This window comes from Scomber scombrus, chromosome 1, assembly GCF_963691925.1.
Source record: "Scomber scombrus chromosome 1, fScoSco1.1, whole genome shotgun sequence".
NCBI lineage: Eukaryota > Metazoa > Chordata > Actinopteri > Scombriformes > Scombridae > Scomber > Scomber scombrus.
The window spans coordinates 33,987,267-34,012,572 of NC_084970.1; the positions used below are offsets into that span (position 1 = coordinate 33,987,267).

General features: G+C 39.7%; 1 protein-coding gene across 1 annotated transcript in view; it reads right to left on the minus strand.

Annotated features, from left to right (window-relative positions):
• adamtsl5 (ADAMTS like 5) overlaps positions 1–19,289 on the minus strand; it is a 47,815-nt gene extending 28,526 nt beyond the window's left edge. The window contains exons 1-2 of the mRNA XM_062417415.1: positions 19,227–19,289; positions 6,553–6,628 (exon numbers count right to left, since the gene is read on the minus strand). Coding sequence (XP_062273399.1) covers positions 6,553–6,628; positions 19,227–19,234 — 84 coding nt within the window. The 5' untranslated portion in view covers positions 19,235–19,289. The remainder of the gene's footprint in view (positions 1–6,552; positions 6,629–19,226) is intronic.
• Between the last annotated feature and the right edge of the window lie 6,017 nt (positions 19,290–25,306).

A 25,306-nucleotide genomic window follows, 5' to 3' on the forward strand; every position in this document is an offset into this window, starting at 1 on the left:
CAACCTTGTGAGCGCCTGGTGTATCAGGATCATCGGAGCTAAACAATAAAAAGTGATTAGAGAAATCTCAATGGCGCTCCTCAAACACATTCCACAGTTTTCTGCCCTGGAGGAGGAGTGAAACTGGCAGCACTCCCACCGGGTTTCTCATACAGGAGCTGGCTCACACACACACACACACACACACACACACACACACACACAGACACACACACACACACACACACACTTTTAACTCTTTACACACACTTTCATCAACTACAGTACAACAGCTGCCTTTTCTATCTCGACCTGGTGAACGTACTTGGGAGTCCGAGCCGTGTGTTGTGCATGACGGACATTTTTGTGACACTTGAAAATGAGCAGATGTGATTTAAGACATGGACAGAATTGAAGACACTTGTTTTTGTGTCTTCCCTCATTAATATGCAAATGTATGCATCAAGATGCTCCACAGTGTAATCAGATCATCCGCTGTAATGGAGGAGCGTGGTGCGACGAAGATGTCTCCATCATGCTGTGAGCTTGATTTACTGTGTTGACAATAAGAGACTAAAGCTCAAACGACTGATTTCTTTTCATTATTGATAATCAATCATTTATTCTTGATTAACTGACCTCTGTCGACCATGCAATTGTTGCTGATTTGACTGTTTATAAATCATAAAGGTTTAAATTATCATCTAATTCAGTGTTAGACCTTTTTTTTGCCAAATTCATTCCAACTTATTACCACAAGTTTTACACATGTTTATTGAAATGATGGTCAATAGGTCTCTTTAAATAAAATTATACCTAACTAAATTTAACATCAGAGGAAAATGGTGGTGATGATGGATTATCACACACTGGTATATGTCAAAGTTTAGTCGTTATACTGTTTTGAAACCATTTTTAAAAATTTAATGGCAACACCTAATCACACCAAACTGACCCAGGAGGACAACAGGAGGGTTATGCCTCTTAGTTCCCACAGCTAAACGTAGCTAAAACATCAGTTTGGATGTCAAATAAGACAGAAACACACAAATCCTGGAAATCCTTATAGTATGTAAGCAGCAAACAGGTTTCTCAAGTGTTCCCAAAATTACATTTAAGACCTTTTTAACCCTTACATACCACTCTGACTCATAATTAATCTCTACAGCAGTTCACATTCATACATTCCCCATCAGTCATTAATAGGCTTAGGGGTTTTTTTGTTTAATAAGCTCAAGTCAAACAAAAATTAAGGAAAAAAGGTGTGAAAATGAGTCGTGATGTCACATATCCTGCTCATAGGTAGACATGTTTAAACTCATATTTAAGGTGAGCATACAGAAACTTTTCCCCTGCAGCAGATGAATGTGAAAACAAACTCTGCACATGCATCATTCTGCACAGACGAGGTCACACATTCGACTGAAGGAACAAGAAGAAAAACACATTTTTGAATGGAGGGAGACTTTAAGACTAGACCTGGGGTTTAGCCGCTTGAGGAATCCTTCAAATAGTCATTGTTCCAAACTGATTTCAAGATAACCTTAACCCTTAAAGTCTACTAAGGTCCTGAAGCAATGATATTATCTAGCACAGTGCAGCATATCAAAGGAATCAATCACCATAGTTGGTTTAAAGATACATCCTTAAGATGCTCTGGGTCAAATCATCAGTGATGCTCCTGAGATCATCGGGTGTTTCAGGTCCTTCACTCAGGAGACCCAGCCAGGTCTGATCAGACACCCACTTCTGTCCCAGCAGTAGGGCTGGGCAATATATCGAAATTATATCGGTATCGTGATATGAGACTAGATATTGTCTTACATTTAGGATATCGTAATATCATGTCATCAGAGTTGTCTTTTCCTGGTTTTAAATGCTGCATTATTGTGAACTATGTAATTTTCTGAACTTACCAGACTGTTCTAGCTCTTCTGTTATTTACCTTTTTGTCCCACTTTTTCATAATATCCACATTACTGATGATTATTTGTCAAAAAATGTCATAGTGCAGATATTTTGTGAAAGCATCAAGAGTCATCTCTACAATATTGTTGCAATATCGATATCGAGGTATTTGATCAAAAATATCGTGATATTTGATTTTGTCCATATCGCCCAGCCCTACGCAGCAGCATTGGCCCACGGTTCGGACCCCCAAAAGCCACCTTGAGGCCTTCTCCTCAGCCTCTTTGGTGGAGTTGACGGTTCTCCTTTTAAGTTAGCTCGTGTGATGCAAAGAGGAGTGTCGAGCCTGCACAATGAGCGACAAGCAAAGCCTCTACACTCTACCTCAGCCGTAACTCTGACTCTGCTCCACCAGTTGTTGATTGCAAGCTGTTTCTTTTGTGAATCAGTCATTTAATGGGGAAGGTTTCCACTCACGGACCAGCTGTTTCACCTCAGCTACAAACAGCTGGAGACACAAATTAATAACATGTATGACGCTGACGTTGTACTGACGTCTGTACTTCCCCCTGTTCAGCTGTTTACAGGCAGTCCAGTAGCATGTATCCACACATGACCTCCGTTAACCCCCTCACAGCTCACACATCTGTATGACTTCAGGTTTATCCCACATAACGAGGCCTGTCTGTTAACTATCACAACCACAGCTGCTGCTATACAGGCTTTATTTTAACCATTACATCACTCAAAGAGACAAAAATACCAATAAAAATGTTTTTTTCTCAGCATATTTTCATTTTGTTCCATCAGTAACTTTATGAGGCGTCTACATGTCCTGACCACTTGTTCTTGTCTATAGTTTAACGACACACAACATTTATCATCTGCAAAATCATTACTGCAAAGCCTTGTGGACCCCCAGGGCTCAACATTAATCCAGTCTAATTTAAACAGTCGTCAACAACTCTTTAAACATCTCATGTAGTATCTTCACAGCCGTGGCTTTTTTTCAATTGCCGGTATCCATCAACGTCTCCCCCAAAACTCACAAATCCAAGACTGTATTTATTTTCTTGTAAATTTAAAGGGGCCATGTTGTGCTTTTTGTGACTTTTTGTTATTTTTTAAACTGTTATGATGTTTGGATATCTGTAATAAACACGGTCAAACATCCACAACTAGAAATGTTCCTCGCTATCTTGTCCAAATAGATCTATCTGCGGACTTACACCCACTTTACTACATGGTACACCCACTTTGTTAGGTTTAGGCATGAGGAGTGCGATGATTAGGGTTCATTTTTCTTAGTATTTTGATGTCAAGTGGCTGCTGCAACTCTTTAATTTCCCATTGGGATTAATAAAACACTCTATCTATGTGCAGTATCCTGCTAGACTAGAGTCGAGGGACTCCTCAGCTCCTTGTTCCGACCTGTCTCTCTTTCTGTGTACAGTTTTCTTTTCACACACGAGAACAGATTTTTTTTTTTTCCTCATGTGAAGGATTTGGGGGGGGGCGCATTGTAAAGGTCAAAGGTCGCTTTCATTAATCTAGAATGCAGCCCACCCCATCTCCAACTGTTATCAACGCTAATTTGACCGGCGGTAACACTAATGAGGGCAACCTCAGGTGACCCTGCCATGGAAAATGATGAAGAGTCATAGGGTCACTCTCTCTCAGCTGTGTGTGTGTGTGTGTGTGTGTGTGTGTGTGTGTGTGTGTGTGTGCATGCGTGTGTGTGTACGCTGCATGTCTGACTAATTCTGTCATATGAGTCACAAAGTCAAAGAGCCTCAGTCACTCTCAGACTTTATCACACCATATTCTGCACATTTCCAGGTTCATATTTATATTCTGCGGCTCTACTGGAATATCTTTGCATGATTTACAGTAAAAAAATAAAAACTCTTTATTTATCTTATACTGGCTCTTTATGCAGCCCCTCAGTTCAGCCTCTGTGTAAAAACAGGCCGTTTTAGCTCCTGTCTCTTTAAGGCCCGCCTCCTGATGAGCCCACTCTGTCCTGATTGGTCAGCAGGGTTAGGATTAGGCCACATCAACAAAACATGACTTCATTTCTCATTATCTACCGAACCTTCTTAAATAAAACTGCATCTCATGATTAACTGGATACTGAGCGCTGAATTTCAATACGGACGCACTTAGAAAAGATTTATTCTTTATTTCAATTTTCTCTATTTTTACATTTTTTATCAATACAACTGTGATTAAAGAATAATTAAACAACAACTTTTCTGTACTTGACCATTTGGTCATTGTGTATTTTGTGCCAGATTTTCAATATTTTCTGTTATTAAAGCAAAAAAAAGGAACTTAATGAAGATAGGAGCTCTCTCTATGAATTATAGTTTTTGTGGTTCTTTCAACTGTGATGCCTTCAACCAAATTTCCCCCCTTAGTAACAAATAAAAGGTACTTTATGACACTGAAACAATAATATGAAACAGGATGGGTTCTTGCGAAGTAGTTTTTGGGTGATCATGGCGTTCATAAAAACCCTTTAAAATGTCCTAAAAACAGGAAATGTTTGTGTTCTGGCCTGCTGACGTTTTGATATGTGTTTATTAAATATGAGATTGAATGATGGATTTCTTGGGGGGGTTGTCGCAATAAACCACCAATTTCACAAGTTAGTGCTCAAGTTTGATTTTTAACCCTCTGAGACACAACAGCTGTTGCCAAATCCAGACAAAAGAAACATTGCCAGTGCAGCTGCAACGATGACTAAATGCAGAAAATGTTCGAACAATAAAAAACGTTTTAAATGTGGCATGATTTTATCTCCCCTTAAAGTGTCATTATATCTAAATAACAACACAGTAACTTACTGTTTCTCACTCACATGTAATAAAAAGGGATCCTGGGTGTGTCGACCCTCCTCTACATTCTTGTGTTTGATGTGACAGAGTTGGGGTTGGGGTTTGGGTTGGGGGTATAGACTATATTCAGTGTCTGGTTATTCCAGCTTGGCCTAGGGGGAAGGTTGGGGGGAGGCGTCGTCTGCCTGTCAAAAAGACAAACAGTGATGATGATGGACGCTGCAGTCGGAGCTGAAAAGGCGAATCAGCAGCAGCAGCAGCAGCAGGAGTCAGAGCATGGAGACACCACGAGGACCATTGCCAAGACAAAATAGCCACCAGGAGACAAACCACGCTGCAAAAACAATCCAATCAACGCAAAACTCCCACAACTCTGTGACCTGCTCACATCTGATGGAGGTGCTGTGATTGGTTTATTATCTAAATGAGCTGGATTTTCCTCTTTGGAACCTGAGAGCAGCGTTTTTTTCTCAGCACAAATTAGCTTAATTGCAACATTTAAGTCAAAATGTAAGAAAAAAGGCAGGAAAAGAGTGGAGAGTCTGGGGGAACTTTGGGTCTTTGGGTCTTTTTTTGCGAGTTGTGTAAATGCAGCTCGGTGCCACTTTGTCGTTCAGCTATTAGCTTTGTATATTTGCACAGCACAACACAAAGGTCGGCATTATGGCTGCCAGCTGACGTCTTGTGTTCAACCGATGACCTTAAAAATGTGCTTTTTAAAGGAGCTCTGTGATAGGAATTCAAAGATATTTAAGAAAGACACTGGTTAAGCTCCATTTAACTTCAATTAATCAAATGTTATTTAATAAATACTACATTTGATATTTAAAAAAATGGTTTAAAATGACTGTGTAATATAATAAATACATTCACTATGTATGAAAAGGGTGCTACAAATTAAATGTATGATTATGATTATTAGCTTGATGGAGTCTTTAAGCCTCTTTTACATCAAAGTTTTGGTTTTATAGTGCATTCACTGTTTGGTTCAGTCTCATTGCTCTCATGTAAAACTGTAACTACCAATTATTTTACTATCTATTAATCTGCCATTATTTTCTTGATATATTTTCTCTATAAAATGTCAGTAAATCGTAAAAATATGCAATATAGCTTCCGATAGTCAACGGCAACTGATTTACACATTAATAAAGTTTACTAGTGAAGACTTTTCTTAAGTTTTAATGGTGTAATCTGATTTAGCGAATCTCTTCTTAATCAACATCTACTTTGTCTTACAGCTTTCTTTTCAGTCTCCAATAATTTACTAATAAAACTCTTCATTTTGAACCACGTCTCTGTCCCTCAGTGTACAAATCTGTGTACCTTGTTTAGCATTGAGCTCAAGTGCATTGGTCACAGAGACTTTTCAGTTATCATTATTTCTTCAGGTTATTCCTCAGGTGGCGTAGTTGGTCTTTACTACATCTGGTCCTTCTCAAAACTATTAGCACCGCCACATTAGCAAGTTATAAGAACTTAAGAAGGACTTTACAAACAAACTAAGTGATGGATTTACAGCTTAGCAAAGGTATTTATCTCATGAGTTGTTGGAGACTGAAACAGGAGAGTGAATACTGGACAGAAACATGACTCGATTGGGATGCTTTGGATGCATAATTATGTCATAATAAGAGTGTTTTTCTGCAGTATTGAATTAATTGCTTTTGAAACCAATTTTCAGCAGTTTTCTTTCATCAGCTGCACCGACCGACTGATTAGAAAGCTTCCACTCCGCCGCTGGCAGGGTTACGTCATCCGATAATCAATCCAGATTCCTTATACTAAGAGAGACTTGTGTTGATGTAGGTGAGTCGGGACTTACGCTCTGCGGGGAGGACAGGCAGACGGGGGCGACCAGCAGCAGGACAAAGGTCAGGGCCTGGCACAGAGTCGGCTTCCTGTAGACACACAGAGTAACAAACACCGTGACGTGAAACATCTCCGTTTTTACACACGTCACATACACGATAACCTTACAGCAGAGGTGAAGATGTTGAGGTTGTTAGAGCAGAGGTGGGAGGACTGAGACACCACTGACATTTCAAACAGCCTCTCCGGCTCAGAGGTCTTTAGGTCGATGATAACATCCACAAATAAGCTTCCACGCTACTGTGGACCCCTGTGGGCAGGAGCCAAGGTCAGGAATGCCCCCCCATCCAGCTAGTATCATTAATTACCCCTGTCCAGTCCCCCCCCCCCCACAACCAACTGTGTGTTATTAACTCTTACACAGCCTGAGAGGGAGGGGTCACCTGCCTCATGCAACCCTGTGCAACTGTTGACCCCCTTCGTTACATAAAAGGATGCTCGGAAACCTGCATCACCTCCTGCTGTGTTAACATGAAGTCTTTTTATTTCACTTATAATCTGAATATGAGACATTCAAATTTAGATTTTTATTTTTTATTATGTGTTTACTAAGTGGGAATTTATGTGAATCGTTGTGCAACCAGGTGAAACTGCTATACTTGATAAATCTGATCTTATAATAACTTCGACTAGGTAAATAAAATCAGCTACACAGAACACTACTGACTCTGGAAAGCACATATTTCTTCATCTACACATATACATATAAATTAATGTTATAGACTAGAATAGAGTGGCTTTATTGTCATTGCATAGGTGCATGTTAAAGTTGATTGCATCCACTGAGCGCTACATACAACAAAAACAAAACACTAGCAGCATCATCTTCAACAGATCAAAACACACATATGAACTGCATATTTAAACCCACAAATGAGTATGAATATATAAAAATATATTAAATGATAAAATAGTCTATATATATATATAGGGAGAGCAAAGCATGGATGTGTTATTAGAGCTGGATAGGGAATTACTGTCAGCCAATCAGCGGATGTTTCCCAGTGGTCAGTCGCAGTATCGCAGCAAAAAAAAAGAAATCCCCCCTCTCTGGCCCCAAAAGCATTTCCGCCCTAGACCACCATTGTAAAAGAGACGTCTGTAAAACTGTTGACAGGACACCTTAAACAGCAGAAAAGCTCAATTGTGACTCTTTATATTATGAATTTTTGATCCATGGAGGTTTTATGTGCATAAAACTTTCCTCGATTTTAAAATCCATGATGTCATCTCAATGTAAAGTCTGTGGGCTGAATTTTGAGAACTCATGGACTACACAAATTAATTTCTTATAGGACTATATGTGCGCCAATTATGGCCTGGTATCCAACTCTTATAATACATCAAGCAAATCAGGGGATAACATTTTCAGAGAGTCACAACCCCACAAAATGGGCGGTTTTAAATGGCTTCACTGTCAGATTTTTATCCGTTCGGCCTGATCACACTTAGACAGTCCAGAGGAGTACATTGTTTAATCGACATTCAAGTTATCCAGAGGGCTTAAACTGGAATTAACCAGCTCGGCCAGCTGAAGTTGCTGGTGTGCTGCTCCGTGGACCCGATGATGCAGAAGCTATGTGGAAGAGGAAGAACCTGGAAGACCATTTTTTTTAGCTTCATGAGCCTCCAACGCTGTATTCAGCTCTCTCTTTATACATCAATGATCTGTGTGCACTGTCATCTTGATACAACACCATCATCAAGTAATCGTCTGCATTACCTCTAGAGCTGCAGAAAACGAACCATCACCTACTCTGACAATCTGCCTCTCAATGAATCAAATCTAATATGAATAAATGTTTCCTTGTTTCTGTTAATATTTACATTTTATAGACCAAACAAGTCATTGAGAAATAATCATTAGCCGCAGCTGTAGTATAGTACAAACACTGCAGCGAGCCTCTTCTCAGGTGCAGCCAGATATAAAACCTCCACTCAGCATCATGTTGAGAGTCTCTTGTGTTTGCTATGTTAGCTCCTTCACCTCGGGGGGCAAACACGATGAGGAAACAGTGAGAGACGCCCGATTCTCCGTCTCTCTTACTCCGTTTGACTCATCAAAGGACAAGTGGATTTTTTTCTGAGAAGTGCCAGTGATTCTTGGAAAGCCCCCTTCATTTTTTTTAAAACGCTTCCTGGCAGCACTTTCATGACAGCCACAGCGTGTCATACAGTTAAGGGTCTGGTTTGTGATGGGACACGTCCTTTACAGAAGGGGGGGGGTGTAAGATATTTGGAAAGTTACACCAACTTAATCTTCTCTAATTCCTTCACCCTGCCCCTTATCGCCCACGTCGCCCTTCATCCTCCGTCAGCTTCCAGCCTGTCTGTCATTTATCTCTCTCGGGCTGTTGTGTGTTTTATCTCTCCTCGGGCTATAAACATCAAACCGGTCCGAAGCTTTTGGAGTTGGCTCTTGGCTCGGTCCCAGGTCAGTAGTTGGCCCTGGTCTAATTAAACGATACACATCTCCCTCACACTCGGCTGAGCAGCCCTTCCCTTCAGAGCTCTCTCCGCTCCGCTCTTGGCCTTACATGGGGGAATTCATATCAGAGGAACAAGGCAGGTCGCGATGACCGAAAGAGGCAAGGAGCACATAATCGTGACTGATTGAGGGGGCTTTTTTAAAAATTTTCCCACAGGTTTTATTTTACACTTCCAGCATCTGAGCTGCAGGACTCAAGGCTTATTTTAGCTTATAAACTACAAATTATTATGATGCAAACTTTCAACTGGACACTTTTATTCATCGTTTTCAAAGCAGAGAATTCAGTTTTACATTTTTTTGTGGTGTCATTTTGAATTTGACTTTTATTTGTACTCTGAAAACAAAATACTCAGTTAAAATAACTGAATTAAGAATATTTCTGTAATTTAAAAAACTTTAGTAAGTGTCACTTAAAATGACCCAGTAAAAGTTTCTTTAACTTAAACAAAATCGATTAATAGGTCTTAAAATGTCCAATTTAATCAGTTTGAACAAATCTTTTGAGTTAAATTAACTTATTTTTACAGTTAGTTTTACCATATGGTATAAAAACCAAAAGGTACCACTCTTCAAAATACCTGCTTTAGTTGTGCAATCCATCAATAAGCTTCTTTTTACCAATTGAATGTTGACACAGTTTGAGTCCAGATTGATTTGAAAACCTCGAGAGCTGCAACACTTCAGTCAATTAAACAGCAGAAATCTAATCACCAGCTATTTTAATAATCAATTGATCATTTTTTGTCATTTTTAAGAGAAAAAAAAATCAGATTCAAGCTTTTCAAGACAATACTGAATACTGGACAAACAACTCATGGACTAATTGAGTAAATAATGACAGTAATTGTTACTTACACCCCTAATTACCTCATGGTGTAACTTTGTGTGATGGATTTCACAACTCAACCAAAGTGTCAAGAGTCTGTTGAATAATTTCCACAGTGTGCTGAAATAATAAATGGAAACCAGCGACTGTCTGGAATGACTAAAAAACAGACTTGCATGGTTGCAAAATGGGGAGTTGTGATATGAAATACATCACACATGATTTGTAGGAAATGGGTTAAAAAATATGCGAAAGCACTGTGTTTGAATCTTTGAGACATTTTAAAGAAAGTAGAAGGAAAAAAAGCTGTTTTATGAGATAAAATGTTCTTTTAGAAGGATTCATTAACCCTCCTGTTGTCCTCGAGTTAAGGAAGGAAGGGAGGAAGGAAGGGAGGAAGAAGGAAGAAAAGGAGGGAGGGAGGAAGGAAGGGAGGAAGAAGAAAGAAAAGGAGGGAGGGAGGAAGAAGGGAAGGAAGGCAGGAAGGAAGGAAAGGAGGCAGGGAGGAAGTAAGGAAAGGAGGGAGGGAGGAAGGAATGGAGGAAGGAAGAAGGAAGGAAAGGAGGAAGGGAGGAAAGAAGGAAGGGAGGAAGGAAAGAAGGAAGGAAGGATGGAGGAAGGAAAGAAGGAAAGAGGGAGGGAGGGAGAAAGGAAAATAGGAAGGGAGGAAGGAAGGAAAGAAGGACAGAGGAAAGAAGGAAGGGAGGAAGGTAGGGGGAGGAAAGAAAGAGGGAAGGAGGGAGGGAGGAAAGAAGGAAGGAAAGGAAGGAAGGAAGGAGGGAAGGAAAGAAGGAGGGAGGGAGGAAGGAAGGAAAGAAGGAAGGGAGAAAAGAAGGAACAGTCAAAACAGACGGGATAAATTTGACCCGGGAGGACGACACAAAGGTTAAAGTTGCAGTAATCACATTTCTTTAAATTATAAATGGATAAAATAACTGTGAGTTATATGAGAGACGTGAAAATCGCAGAGAATTATCACACAGAGCATTTTAGCATCTTTCAGCTCTTTGTTTCGGTTATTTTTTAAGGAACTTTACTGTTTTTCTTCAGTCTGATTGCTCTTATTAACCTCACACTCAGCACATGCAAGCTCTGATAAACCTGCCTTTACACAACCAGCCGATATATATCACCAAACACTGCAAACATTTATAGCAGCTAATTGTGTTGGGAGTGGGTGGAGATCCAAACAGAGCTACTAGGAGCGTGAAAATTGGACTTTGACATTTGTCAGGTGGCCAGAAACACAACTCAAAATGATGCTAATGTCGCTCCGTTTCTGGAGGGTGTGTAATAACAGCCTGATATCATCACATATCATATGAATAACACAGTTTATTAAATCATTTCATGTGTTATCACTGCACATTTTAAGCTTTTTGTTTATCATGTGACATCATTAAATCCCAATAGCAGCCTGATCTCATCAAATCATGTATGAATATGCCATAACAACAAGTGATAATGTGTCAATGCTGTGTTTCTAGATTCTTAAAGTTTACAAAACCTGACACGTGTGTAATAAGTGACGGTTTTTCTAACAGGCCAGAATAACTTTATAAAGTGATATTATGTCAACACTGTGTTTACAGCTTGTTCTGCTGCCCTCAAGTGGCAAAAAAGGGGAAAAATACAATTATTGCTATACTAATTGGGCTTCTTTTATTTATTTTTTTGGATAAAACAAAAGACAAAGGTGCAGTATACTCATCCTGACTGATGACCAGCACTTAATTAATACAATAAAACAAACTTTTAAGCTCTAAAGGAGGCACACTGTTGCAGCAATATCAGTTTAAGGAATAAAGTAAGCCATTAAATGCTCCTTTTGTTTATTTTTGTGTGTGTTTAAATTCCATAAAAGAGAAATCCTCTTCCTCTGAAAGCTTTGAAACAACATAATCTACGGTATTTTCCAGGATTTATATAAAAGAATAAAAGTAATTTCATCCCAGTTTTGCTCGACCTTTGTTGTCAAGTATTGTGAACATGAAAAGACGGCAGTTCTGGTCACTGACTGATTGGCCCCCGAACTGCAGGGGCCCTCACAGAGGTGAGCAGGGGTCAGCCCGCCTCCTCCTGCTCTCATTAAGATTATAGCAGCACATTAGTGAATAGCTCCGGGGCGGGGAGTGGGGAAACGGCTTTAATCAATACGAGACTACTTGTTTATTTTGACTGACATTAGTCGCGCTCATTGACGGAGGAGGAAGAAAGAAGAAAAAACACTCCACCCAATAAACACTCAGCTACGTCGTTAAAGTGTGTTAGACGATGAAATGAGCCGAACTCCGTGATGCTCAAAGATCAACTAACACTAAAGTCCAATTCTACAAACCTGTAGCTCAGTTTCTTTATTGTCTAAATTTGATTTATCACATGAATGCACCAATTAACACTTTAATATCCTGATTAAGTGGAAATGATTTGGATAATTGATTCATTGTAGAGTCATTTTTTAGCTGGTTTCAGCTTCTGAAATGACTTTCTCTATTTTATATTATTATAAATTCAATATATTTAAGTTATTGGGATGTTGGGTAGGAAGTGAATCACATCAAATCAAAATAATTTCTACTTGCAGTTCCTCATATCCAGGATTTCGTATTTTCCCATAAGCCCATGAATGCAACATCATATTCAAAGCCTTGTCTTTAGTTATCTTTACTTGTTTTATATGTGAGTTAGCAGAATATCTCATCAGCTGCAGTCGATTAGTCTATTAATCAATTAGTTGGTCAACATGAAATTAATCTGCAACTCCTTTATTAATAGTTTAATTGTTTTTTTCAAGCAAAAATGACAAATATTCTCCTGTTCCAGCTCCTCAAATGTGACAATTAGCTGTTTTTCAGTGGCATAAATTTAATATCTTAGTATTTTAATCCGTTAGTCAAACAAAATGAGCAAATTGAAGATGTCACCGAGGCCTCTGAGAGACTGTGAATCACTAGTTTTTAACATTTCTTACAGTAAATGTTTTATTGATTAATCGAAGGAAGCAACATTATTATTAGTTGCAGCCGTTCAAACCTCATGACATATTTTGCTGATATATTAGTGACATTTTTGTGAAACTTTGACCCCCAACGATTATTGTTAAATTTGATATGATTAGTCAATTAACTAATTAGTCGATGGACATAAAAAATAATCATTTGAGTACCTATCTTTTAAAGCGAAAATTACAAAAATGTGTTTGTACCTGCTTCTTAAATGTGAATATTTTTGGTTTCTTTTGTCTTTTTTGACGTCAAACTGAACTGGAGGATAAAAATGACCATTGCAGCATTTTTTTTCATCAAATCATTTTTTAAATTGTGTTTTTCATGCTTTTTTTCTCATGAAATACCCCATAATGAAGCTTGTCACTGTGTATTTTAATCCACTAAACTGACACTTGAACGTCAGACAGGTAACAACATAACCTCCATCCAGAGCGTCATCCTGGAAAAAACTCTCTCCTCCCTCGTTTTTTCCCCTACAGTCTCCATAATGACTGAACTCACAAACCTTAAACACACCTTTACCAGACAGGTAGCTCTCACATACATTCCCAACCCTGCACAAATAAACAACAGCTCCAACAATCGCTGTTATCACGCAATAATAATCATCGACGCTATAGAGGTGCACAAGCTTGGAGTGCGCTGCAGGTGAGAATGTGTCCTTTGACCTGCTGGAAGGTGTGAGTCACGTCAGCAGCGGAGACACCTGACTGCAGATCTGTGCACAGTTTCTTTGTGTGGGATCGAGGTCTCAGTCTTTCTGTATTGTGACCTAAAGGCGTCCCCTTTTTAGTCTGCTCACCCACCAAGTTTGGAAAAGCAATACATCTTCCAACCAGGGGCCGGTCTTGACCTTTGCCCCCCCCCTCCTCTTTGAGATTTAGCTGTGACCCACCCAGTGTTTGAGAAAAGCCTGGTGGAGGGTCTGATGGTTATATGGAGCATGCTGCTGAATGAATTGACACAACCTTTAACAGATGTTCAGACTGAAGGCTCGGCAGGGCAGCTCTGACCTCTGGATCTGCGCTGACTATGAATGAGGCGGCAACAATTAAACTCTCCGCGGTCTCGCTCCGGCTTCTTTCGAACGTCTTTGTGCTTCGCCAGCTGCTCCACTTGAAGACGTAATAAAACATTTCAGAAGAGAAGAAAGAAATGAAGTACCATTGTGTGTCTTGCACAAAAACACCCAGGACATTTGTGGTAAAAGACTAAATGAAAGACAGATCGTGTTGTTGGTTTTGTTGTTGCAAAAATGTCTAGACTCAAAACTTTCTTGCTCAACTATGGTCCCTTCTCTTCCTTTCACGTCATCTCGCTTCACTTCCCCCGCTCCTTCCACGACAGGGAGAACAAACTTGGTACACCGTCATACCTCAGGGATTATGAGATTATCTTTTCACAGCCACTTTGACTGAAGCAGAGCCTCTCGGGGTCATCGACGTCATGGTCTCACGACGCGAGTAGCACGAGGGGAAGCACGCAAGTGATACTGTGACAAAAAAAAAAACCCAACAACACCACAGCGAACGGTGAGGAAACCCATCAAAGCTTTAAAAATATTAACAATCACAACTGGCAGGCGTCAACATCACTACGCCCACTTCACTTCCAAATAAAAATTGTTTTCCTGAAACTGCCAATGTTTCCGCAGGATTGGGAGTCAAGTTTCTGTCTCCATCAGTTTAAACACTAATGGTCCAATGGCAGAAATCCCAGATTTGGATCGCCACCAAAACCAGATCAATCGTTCCTTGGCGCCCAGCCGATATGCCCGTCAAATGTCACGGAAGTTCTTTCACAGAGGTTTCAAAACACTCTGCTGACAGACAAAGAAACACGCTAACGGTAAAAAAACACAAGCCTAAAGGAGGGAGGAAGGAAACCTTTCAATCAGTAAAGTTCAACCTTTTCATCAGGTTCGTGCAGAGACGCAGACAAACAGAGCTGTAAAGTCTTATCTGGCTGAACCTTGAAACTTGAGCGAGTCCTTCAGGAATATCACTGTCTGACATCATTATTTCCTCTGACAGGGAACAGACCTGGTGGATGAGTGAGATGCTGCGTGACAGAAACATGACGGGGGCGAAGTGTTCACGCTTTGTTAAAGTTTGTTATTTTAAAAGTTGTGAAAATGCAGGTTTTTGTTTCGTGGGAATTTAGTGATATAACTAACGATTATTTTCATTATTGATTAATCTACCAAGTGTTTAGTGTCAAAAACCATCCATTCGTTTCCCAGAGCCACAGATTTATCCAACCTTTACTGTCCTAAACCCAAATATATTCAGTTTATACGGATATAAAACTAAAACTTTGCATTTTTCTTTCATCTGGGAGAAAACAGTGTCTCCACTCTTTGTAGCTGTTATCCTTCATTCATGACATTTGAGATCCATCTGTGCTTTTCACCTCTGTACCTCTGCAGGTTTTGTATTATGGGAGATTGTGAGAGATTTTTTGGAGCATTTAGCAGCTAAACCAGAACCAGATATTTCCCTCGGGAGTTGTTAGAGAGCAGATGCAGAGTGAAAACAGAGGGAATACTGGACTAACATTCAGCAGGTGGACAGAAACATGACTCCAAATGAGTAATAATGGTGATAAGTAATCGCTGAGATGTGGAGATAAGCAGCTGTTTGCTAACAAGTTGAACATAGCACTTTAAAAAGGTGAAGATATGTCAGTGTGTTTCTGCTGAAAACTAGTAGATAAAACATCAGTTAATGCAATTTAGTTAATGTGAGCTTCACAATGCAGAATGATGTATGTGCAGAGTTTGTTTTCACATCAATCTTCTCTCTGAGCTCACCTTAAATCTCATGTTGTGTCAGAAATCACTCTTTATTTACTATACAGCGCTCTACATTTACCCTTTACCATTTTATTTGAGTGTCTGAATGCTGAGTGTGTTAATATCTTCACGATTAGAGCCTTCAGATATTTCACCATGGAACAAAAACAAGTGGTGTCCATGACATGTACGCTGCTTTCTGCTAACTATACCACAATGCAAGATGTGATGTTTAGCTGTGATGATGTTTTAAGAAGTCACGTGACTCTCCAGCTGATGGTGACGACACAAAATGATGATTATGAAATCTTGATCTGCTGCTCACTACTGAATGAACTATGTAGTGTTTATTACAAAGGGAGAAGTGAATGAGTGAATAAAGGAGTGATTTCGGACACAGTCTCAGTTTTTAAGCTGTGTATCTATAAGCAGGATTTATGACATCACAACTAGTTTGGAGCCAATCGTTGTCCAGTATCCAACTTAACACAAGTGTGATGTGCACAAACACTGAAAATACACTTTAAAGTGAAATAAGGGGGGGGGGGCATATTCTGCAGTTAAACTTTTGTGAAGTCATTTTAAGGAGTTTTAACGAGGTATATTATTCCAAGCAGAGTCTTTTTTTATAAGTGTTAAAAACATGTCTGGATGGGAAGCTTTAACTAAGAGTCCCTCTGATGTCCCCTCTGCTCACAGTCCACGACCCGAAGGGAAGAGAAGGATTGAAATTCCTCTCCACAGGGAGAGAATGACATCATCGCGTGTAACACCAAATTAGAGTCCTCGTTTTGAAGCTATATGCTCACTGTTCCATGGTAAGTAGATTAAATCTGTTCACGGGGCTGATGGCTCCTTCCCAAATAAACATTCCTCCAAAGAGTCATCATAGAGACAGAAAATTGTGCCCTGAGCCAAATCTTTCTCATTTTGTCTCATCTTTCTACTTTCTGCAGAACACGTCCATCTGACGGACAGGCCCGCACATTTCTTCTGACACATTACATCAAATGCGGGACAACTGCACTTTAACATCTTGGGTGCAGAGTGCAGGAGATGAAACAAACGTTAAGTTTAAATGTCAGATTCAAAGACATATATAAAAAAAAAGACTTTATACACAGCTGGAGCAAAAAAAAAAAAAAAAAAGGTCCAGACCCTCTGCTGTCCCCTTTGTGTTTGTGCTCTCTGTTGCAAGGGGATGGGATTAGATAAAATATGAGCATGGTATTTATAGCCGGTGACATTTAAGAGATAAAAGCTGTGTAGCAGAATGGGTGGAATGTAGAGCCAGGAGCTGCAATATCACACATACGACAGCAGGATTACCTCACCACACTGGCGGGAAGTGTATAGCTTTAAATGCAGCGGACCGAATCTTCTCCGAGGACTTCTGCCCTCAGAGAAAAAAAAACATACTGTACGAGCTGCGTCTCAGCTGCTTCAAGTCACGTTTTTCTTTGAGGAAAAATAATGCATGAACACAAGTGAGGAAAAGTGTCTTCAGCCACCACATGACACTCTTTAAGGAACTTTGACTTTTCAATAAAGGATGCCAAAGTTAGCTACGTCTCTAATCCTGTGTCTAACAATCAGCACAATCCCAAAGTTTTAATTGACACTATTCGTTATATTATTACTCCTATTCTGATGTCTTACTTTGTGGGCAAGATTAATGACATCAGATTGAACACTTCCCCCTCTTATCTCTTGCTCCTCCACTCCAAGATCTCACTAATGCAAACTTGACATCTTACCAACATCTCTGTTAAAAAATGTCACTGACTGTGCTGTGCTGTCCATAATTAACAAGCTCTCTATTATCTGGTAGTGTCCCTGCTCAATTTAAGCAAGCTGTTACTCAACCACTTATCTAAAAAAATCAAACCTTGATCCTATAATCTCTGTAATTCTGCAAAAATCTGTAATTTCCCCCTTAAATTACAGACCTATCTTCACATTGTCCTTTGTAGATGAGGATAATGTCTTTGGTGAGCTTCAGTCTGGCTTTGCACTCAACTCAGAAACAGCTCTTTTTCAGATGCTTGGATGATGATGATGTCTTGATGCATTCATTGGTGCCGTTTGGGTTTCAGTGCAGCTTTTGACACTGTGGACCATCGTGTCTTGGTTGAGGGACTTGGATGAGGGCAGTGGGTGGGTTTCTCTGGGTCAGCTCTGCCTCCTACAGAGATGAGTTTCACATTTTCCTGTTTGCAACCTCTGTACTGTGGCGTGCCCCAAGGTTCACGTCTGGGTCATATTCTGTTTTCCTTGTAAATTCCAGATAATAAGGCACTTTAAAGGGATCTCCTATCACTTCTACGCAGATGATATCCAATTATACGTCTTATTTAAACCTCAAAGCATATTTAGGTTGTCAGTTTTATGTAGCTGCATAAACACTACATAAAACTGATGATTTCTTTCAAAAATCCTTATTTCTACCTCTCTATACTCTTGTCCCTGAGATAAAGGTTGATCTTGGGTCTCTTATCTCATCGGTTAAATCCTCCATAAGTAATCTAGGTGTCATTAAAGATCAACATCTGACTCTGGGCCAACATGAGATAAAATGTTAATTCATGCTTTTGAATCATTCCCTCTTGACTCTATCAAACTCCCTTTTCACCCATGTCAGCAAAACATCCCTGAATAATTAACAAGTGGTTAAAAATGCTGCTGCTAGACTCTAGACGAGGTTCTCCAAAAGGTCTCATGTAACACAAAGTATGATTTCTCTTCACTTGATCCCCGTCAAATTCATAATCTAGGTCAAACTTCTTGTGATCATCATCTGAAGAGATCTGCACGATCAGGCTCCTACCTATATTAGACATCTGCTGCAGGTCTTTAAGGTCCACTGATCAGGGTTTGCTGGTTGTTCCTCAGTCTAGGCTAAAAACTAAAGGAGACTCTTGCTGTTTTGAGGTTGTGGCTCCTAAACTTTGGCGCTTTCCAGAACGAAACCCATTCATGTAGAGTTGCCTTTGAGTGATTTTTCTATATCTTTTCTTCTATTTCTATATTTTTTTATTGTATCTTATGTCTGCAAGTTTACATTTTTCCTCACTGAAGCACTCGGTGACTCGTCCACTCTTTAAAAAGGACTGTAAATAAGGTTACTTGCTTACTTACTGATGAAGTGAGCCACTAAACAAACAGCTTCCCACTGAAGGGAAAACAACTCAACTGTCCCTGGAATTTATCACCTCCCATCCTTCACTGTACTGCAAAAAAAATGTTCAAGGCCTTGCAGTTCATTACAAGGAAAAATAACTCAGGGTAAATATTTAAAGACACTGCATAGCTTCCCCCCTTCTGAAAAAAGCAACATCAGAGAGCAAAAGAGAAAAAAAACTAAACCTGTCTCTGGAATTTATCACCTCCCATCAAGGTTGGACACTGGCTTATAAATCATCTTCATTCACTTCTCATGCAATCCTTCCTTCTCCTGCAGTCACAGCAACACATTTAAGAAAAAACAAAAAAAGAAGCACTGTCTTACCTTGACATAGTGGATCCTCGTGGATTAGTCTCAGGTGTGTTGCATTCACGGACAGGTGCAGTTCTGGTCCCCTATCATGGTGCGATGGTGCATCCCAGCTGCTACAGACCCCAAACTCAACACCATCCATAACCATCCATATTCTCCCTTCTTCTTCTCCTCCTCTTCCTCCTGCTTCTTATCCTCCTTCTTCTTATTCTTCTGTTGTTGTTGGGTTTTTTTTTAAGGAGAACTTTAAAAGCAACTTGTTTTCCCCTCTTTCAGCTGCAGAGCGTGTCCATCCAAACAGCTGTCAGTTCCCAAAACGCATCACATCAGTTTTGTCCTTCGGGACGCGCAAAGTGTAAAAAAAAAAAAAAGAAAAAAAAAGACGCATCTTCTGCTGCACAAAACAAAGTGAAAAGAAGCCAAATTCCTTTCTCTGTTTCTATATTATATTACAGCCTCTCAGCGGAGAGATACGTATTAATTAATCCAAAGGGAATTTAAATATAGTCGCTGTAGTGTGTATAACAGTCTTACCATCGCCTCCAGGCAGGTGATTGTTCACTTGTGCGCAGTCCCCTGCTTTATAAAACTCTCCTGTAGCAACAGGTACTGTAGCTCCAGCTGCTGTTTTCTTCCTCTTTTCCTTTTTAACCTCCGTCTGAATCCAAACCACACAGTTCACAATCCAAGCAGGTCTAATGTGTGGCAGAGAGAAGCTCAGGAAAACGCACACAGAGAGCCACCGGCCGCACTCTGCCACTGCCGCCCCTTGCACGCAGTATGAGTGCTGCTCTCTCTCCCTCTCTCTCTCTCTCTCTCTCTCTCTCTCGCGCGCGCGCTCTCTCTCTCCACCTGAGCAATGCATTCCTGCAGTGAGCACGCCTCTCCTCCTCCAATCACAGCTCGGCAGCTCCTCTAAAGTCTACAGAAATCCTGCAGGTGAGGAGGTGCTGCTGTACAGAGCTGGAAGTCTTAATACTTAACTTATATTAACTTATATTAGCCCTCCAGTCTTCATTTAGACATTAAGACGTTTAGAAACACTCTGCTTTGAATAATAAATTGTGTGTTATCCACAAAAAGTCACAACAAAAAATTCTTAAAAGCAGTTTTTTTCTCCTTGTGTTGAAAAAGTTCAGAAACTTTGAATATGTGAATATTTATTGATCATTTTAAAGGTTTAATACAGAAAACAACATCTCCCCTACTTCACTTTAATCATTGTATGTGTGCTGATAGGCATAAAAGTGCACAAAACACTTCTTTATGTTGCTTATTGGACTGGGATTGGCTTCAAAAATATTAGTGAGGTCACTATTTGTGAGCTTGTTCATGTCTTTAAATGAGTTTAAAGGTGAATTTTAACCCTCACACACTGTTCATATTCAGACTCCTCACAGTATCACCTCATAATTAGTCTCTACCAAATGTCTGCACAACAAATCATTCATGAATACCTCATCATCAGTCACAGATAATAAGCAAGATGAATCATTAATGAAGCTTTAAGAAAGCTGAGAGTTTATTATTCAGTTTTTACACTTCTCGTTTATGGAGAAAAAACATGAACTATATTAAATGTGGAGAATGCAACATTTTGTTTAGATTTTTTGAATAAATATGGGTCAAAACTCTAAAAATAATATGTATCAGCTGCACTCAAATGCTTTAAGAAGTCATCAAATTTCAGGCTGAGAGTAAGAAGTATTTAGAGTATTTAGTATTTACTGCTTTCAAATGGAAACATGGGTCAAATTACTGTAAACACACACTTCATCATTCTGACCACAAAACACAGGACGACACTAAAAGTAAAATATAAGGATTTAAGGAATATAAGGAACACATGTTTGAGTGGAGAGAGATTTATGTTGTGTTTTATGACATAAAAAAATCCAGATATGTTACTAAGAATTATTAACACCATTATTAACACCACCTCTCCTCCTTCTCCCTCGTTGGATGATCGTGAATCTTACTGTGTGAATATTTGTGGTTAGTAAGTCATTTCTAATGTTTTATAGATGAGTTCAAGATCAAGAATGCTTTATTGTCATTCTGCCCAGGAATTAAAATCACTGTATAAAAAATGACCAAATATCTGTGAGAATAAATAACTCCAATACAATAAGATAGCAGCATTCCTGAACAAAGTGCAATCTGAGCAGGTGGTTAATGACATGGCTGTGTGGAGCGGTTCATCAGTCCTTGCCGCTGAGGGCAGCGGGTCAAACAGCCCATGTGCAGGGTGGGTGGTGTCTCTCATGATGCAGACTGCCCCGTCCGTGCATCTGCTGGTGTAAATGTCTGAGATGGGTGGTAAGCTGCATGCTGTGGTCCGTTTGTGCAGACTTCACCAGCTGCTGCAGCGCCTCCTTCTCTGCCACTGTGCAGCTGCAGCAGTAAGTCAGAGCGCTCAACACCACACACCTGTAGAATGAGCTAAAGGATATTGGAGTTATAATGCATATTAATAAAAATGATATTTTGAGATGGAATAAATCCCTCTGGTTGGAGTTTATCATCCCTGTTTGGTAATAATGCAAATACAGTGATGGAAACCCATTAATAAATGTGGTAAGTTGTGAATAAATGGACTTTTGGCTCTTTTCCAGCAGGTAAATCAAACCAATCAACTGTATTTTTCCACAGTCTGACAAAGCAGTTCTTAATAATGGCTTATAAGTGATCCATAAATCACTAGTAAATGATTTATTAACTGTTAATAAAGTTCTTATAAGCTCTTTATAGGAGGTGCATTATTAGAAGAGTAGAACCAATACATTTAATAAAATACAGTATTAATACTGATGCATCAATGAGTACGCTGAATTATACTTAATATATAATAAAATGCTTTATTTATAGTTGGATAAAGTAGTCCAAGCTAGGGGTCGGGGTCCTGCTAATGGTCACCGGATAAATCTGAGAGGTCGTGAGATGATAAATGAAACATGTTTTCATTGTTTGGGCTTTTTCTCTAACCTTTATGAATTTGATTAAATGTATTATTTATAATTTACTGAAATGACACCATGTGAGAAGTTAAACGTCTCTTTAATGGAACTGATATAAACTCAGAAACATCTGAGACACGACGATGAGACACGACTACATACTGACAGAGCAAGAAAACTGTCTGAAACTGGTTTAATCTTTAACAATGTGTTGTTATTTACAAGCTTATATATAATCTAATGTAAATGTTAATAGTAACTACTGTTGTCTAAATATACAGTATGTAATGGAGTAAAAAGTACAATATTACCTTCTGAAATGTAGTTAAGTAAAAGTAAATAGTAGCATGAAGTACAATAACTTAAGTACAAGCACCTAAAAAAACTTGATTTCATTTTTAAAAACAAAACTGTATCTGAGTACACACACACACACACACACACACGTTGGCTTAGGTCACTTGTAGGGACCTACACTTATGATCATTTCCACTGAACCCCAAAAATCAGCTTTTTCCCCAAATTGGGAACATGGCTTTTGTCAGCAATTTGACAAACTGTCCGCAATTACCTGGTCTTCAATCTAAAATGTGTCCCCTAAAGTAGGCTAAGTCTCTCTCACACACACGTTTGTCTTTATATCCTTGTGAGGACACTCATTTACATAATTACTATACTCTAACCTTAACCATCACAACTAAATGCCTAAACCTAATTCTAACCTTAAAACAAAGTCTTAACCCTCAATTGTTTCTCTCTGTCTCAAGAAAACTGTTTATTATGGATTATTATTCATCATTAAGTTATTATGGACTAAATTGGTGAAATATGTAAAAAGCCCCCTGTGGCCAGATTGTGTGGAGCTGTCAAGTGAATGATTACGTCATGCTCTTGTCTCCCTGCCCCCTTTATTTTTACGTTTATATAAATATGTATTTTGAACCTTCTTTTTTCTTTTCGTTTAAATACTTATCTAATTTCTTCTTTTCTAACCTCTCCTGGCCTTTTTGGTCATTCTTTTTAGCCCATAAAGTTCATAAATCTTCTGCCTATGTTGTGTTATATGCTTGTATTGCAATCTGCAGTCAAAAAATAAAGACCCTAACCTCAAATTGCCTTTTAAAGTTGTTAGAAACATCTAAAATATCCTCCCAACACACCACTTTCCAGCTTCTGCCATCTTTGCATTCTCCATCCTTTCATCATCTTATTTTTCATCACTACTTATCATTGTTTTCTAATTTCTTTCCACTCTTCCTCCACCTTTCACCCCTCCTCACCTTCCTCCTGCTTTAGGGAGACAAACCTCATCTGCATCTACATGTCAGGACACCTGTCTGTGTTAATCACTTCATACCTGCTCTTGTGTTTTTTTAACGACGTGTAACTGTATCCCTCGGGCATTTCCTTTGTCTCTCGTTGTGGTTTAGATCCGAAGTGCCACATCCTCCTCTTGCAGGCTTTGTTTGGAGCAGGGTTTTCGTGATGTATGAGTCTGTAACATGCGAGTCATCTCCAGTTTCCTGCTGTGGCACGAAACAGGGGGAAAAGACTTGAGAGATGGTGAAGCAACCACGTAGCCTCTCGGTGAACTCGGAGCACTGTCTCCACCTTAAGTCTGTGTCACATTCCCTTTAAGCTCAGCCAAGGCGGAGACGGTTCATCTGAACTGTGCTACAGTTTCAACAGGGAGACCTTGAACTATCATCCGGAGCCGTGCAGACTTAACAAAAAGGAAACAGGAGTGCGCTCGGAGCTGCAGGGATGTTAAAGCAATCTTACATGTGTCAAGGTCTTGAAAGAGTTCTTATCATTGCAGTCCTGTTACATTGTCAGACTCATGAGGGTCAGTTATTTAAAAGGGGTTTGTGTGTTAAATGCACATTTGCAAGTCTATATTAACCCTCCTGTTGTCCTCGAGTCAAGGAAGGAAGGGAGGAAGAAGGAAGGAAAGGAAGGAAGGAAAGGAAGGAAGGACAGAAGAAAGAAGGAAGGAAGGTAGGAGGGAGGGAGGAAAGAAGAAGGGAGGGAGGGAGAAAGGAAAAGAGGAAGGAAGGAAAAAAAGACAGAGGAAAGAAGGAAGGGGGGAAGGTAGGGGAGGAAAGAAAGAGAAAATGAGGGAGGGAGGAAAGAAGGAAGGGAGAAAGGAAAGGACAGAAGGAAAGAAGAAAAGGGGAGGAAGGGAGGAAGGACAGAAGGAAGGAAGGAAGGGGGGAGGAAGGACAGAAGGAAGGGGAGGAAGGGAGGAAAGAGAGAGGACTGAAAGAAAGAGAGGAGGGAGGGAGGAAGGAAGGGAGGGAGGAAAGAAGGACAGAGGAAAGAGGAAGGAAGGAAAGAAAGAAAGACAGAGGAAAGAAGGAAGGGGGAAGGTAGGGGTGAGGAAAGAAAGAGAGAAAGAGGGAGGGAGGAAAGAAGGAGGGAGGGAGGAAGGAAGGACAGAAGGAAGGAAGAAAAGGGGAGGAAGGGAGGAAAGAGAGGAAGGAAATAAAGAGAGAAGGACGGAGGGAGGAAGGACAGAAGGAAGGAAGAAAAGGAGATGGAGGGAGGAAGGAAGGAAGGAAGGGAGGAAGGGAGGAAAGAAGGAACAGTCAAAACAGACGGGGTCAATTTGACCCGGGAGGACGACACAAAGGTTAATATTGTGGGGCTCTATTGGAATATTTTTGTATGATTTACAGTTTAAAACTCCTTATTTATCTCATACTGGCTCTTTATGCAGCTCCTCACTTCAGCCTCTGTCTGAAACAGGCCTTTTTAGCTCCTGTCTCTTTAAGATAAGATAATATATTCCTTTATTAGTCCCACAATAAGGGAAACTTGCAGGGTATCAGATTTCACACAGCTAACCCTGGCTTCATACTACTTTATTCAGATGTTCAGCGGTGCTACTGTAACAGAGTTCATTATTAATTAGTAGGGGTGTGACGATACACTCAACTCACGAGACGAGACAATCCACTATATACTAGGTTCACGAGAATAAGACAATATTTTAGCTCTATTTTTAAGAAAACTTCAATGACTAAAAAAATGACTAGAAAAATAGTCTTTCACAAAATGCAAAACAATGCAGGTGCAATTTTGAAATGTTTTAACGAATCATCTTGTAAAAGCAAGAAAAAAGTTGGCACACTG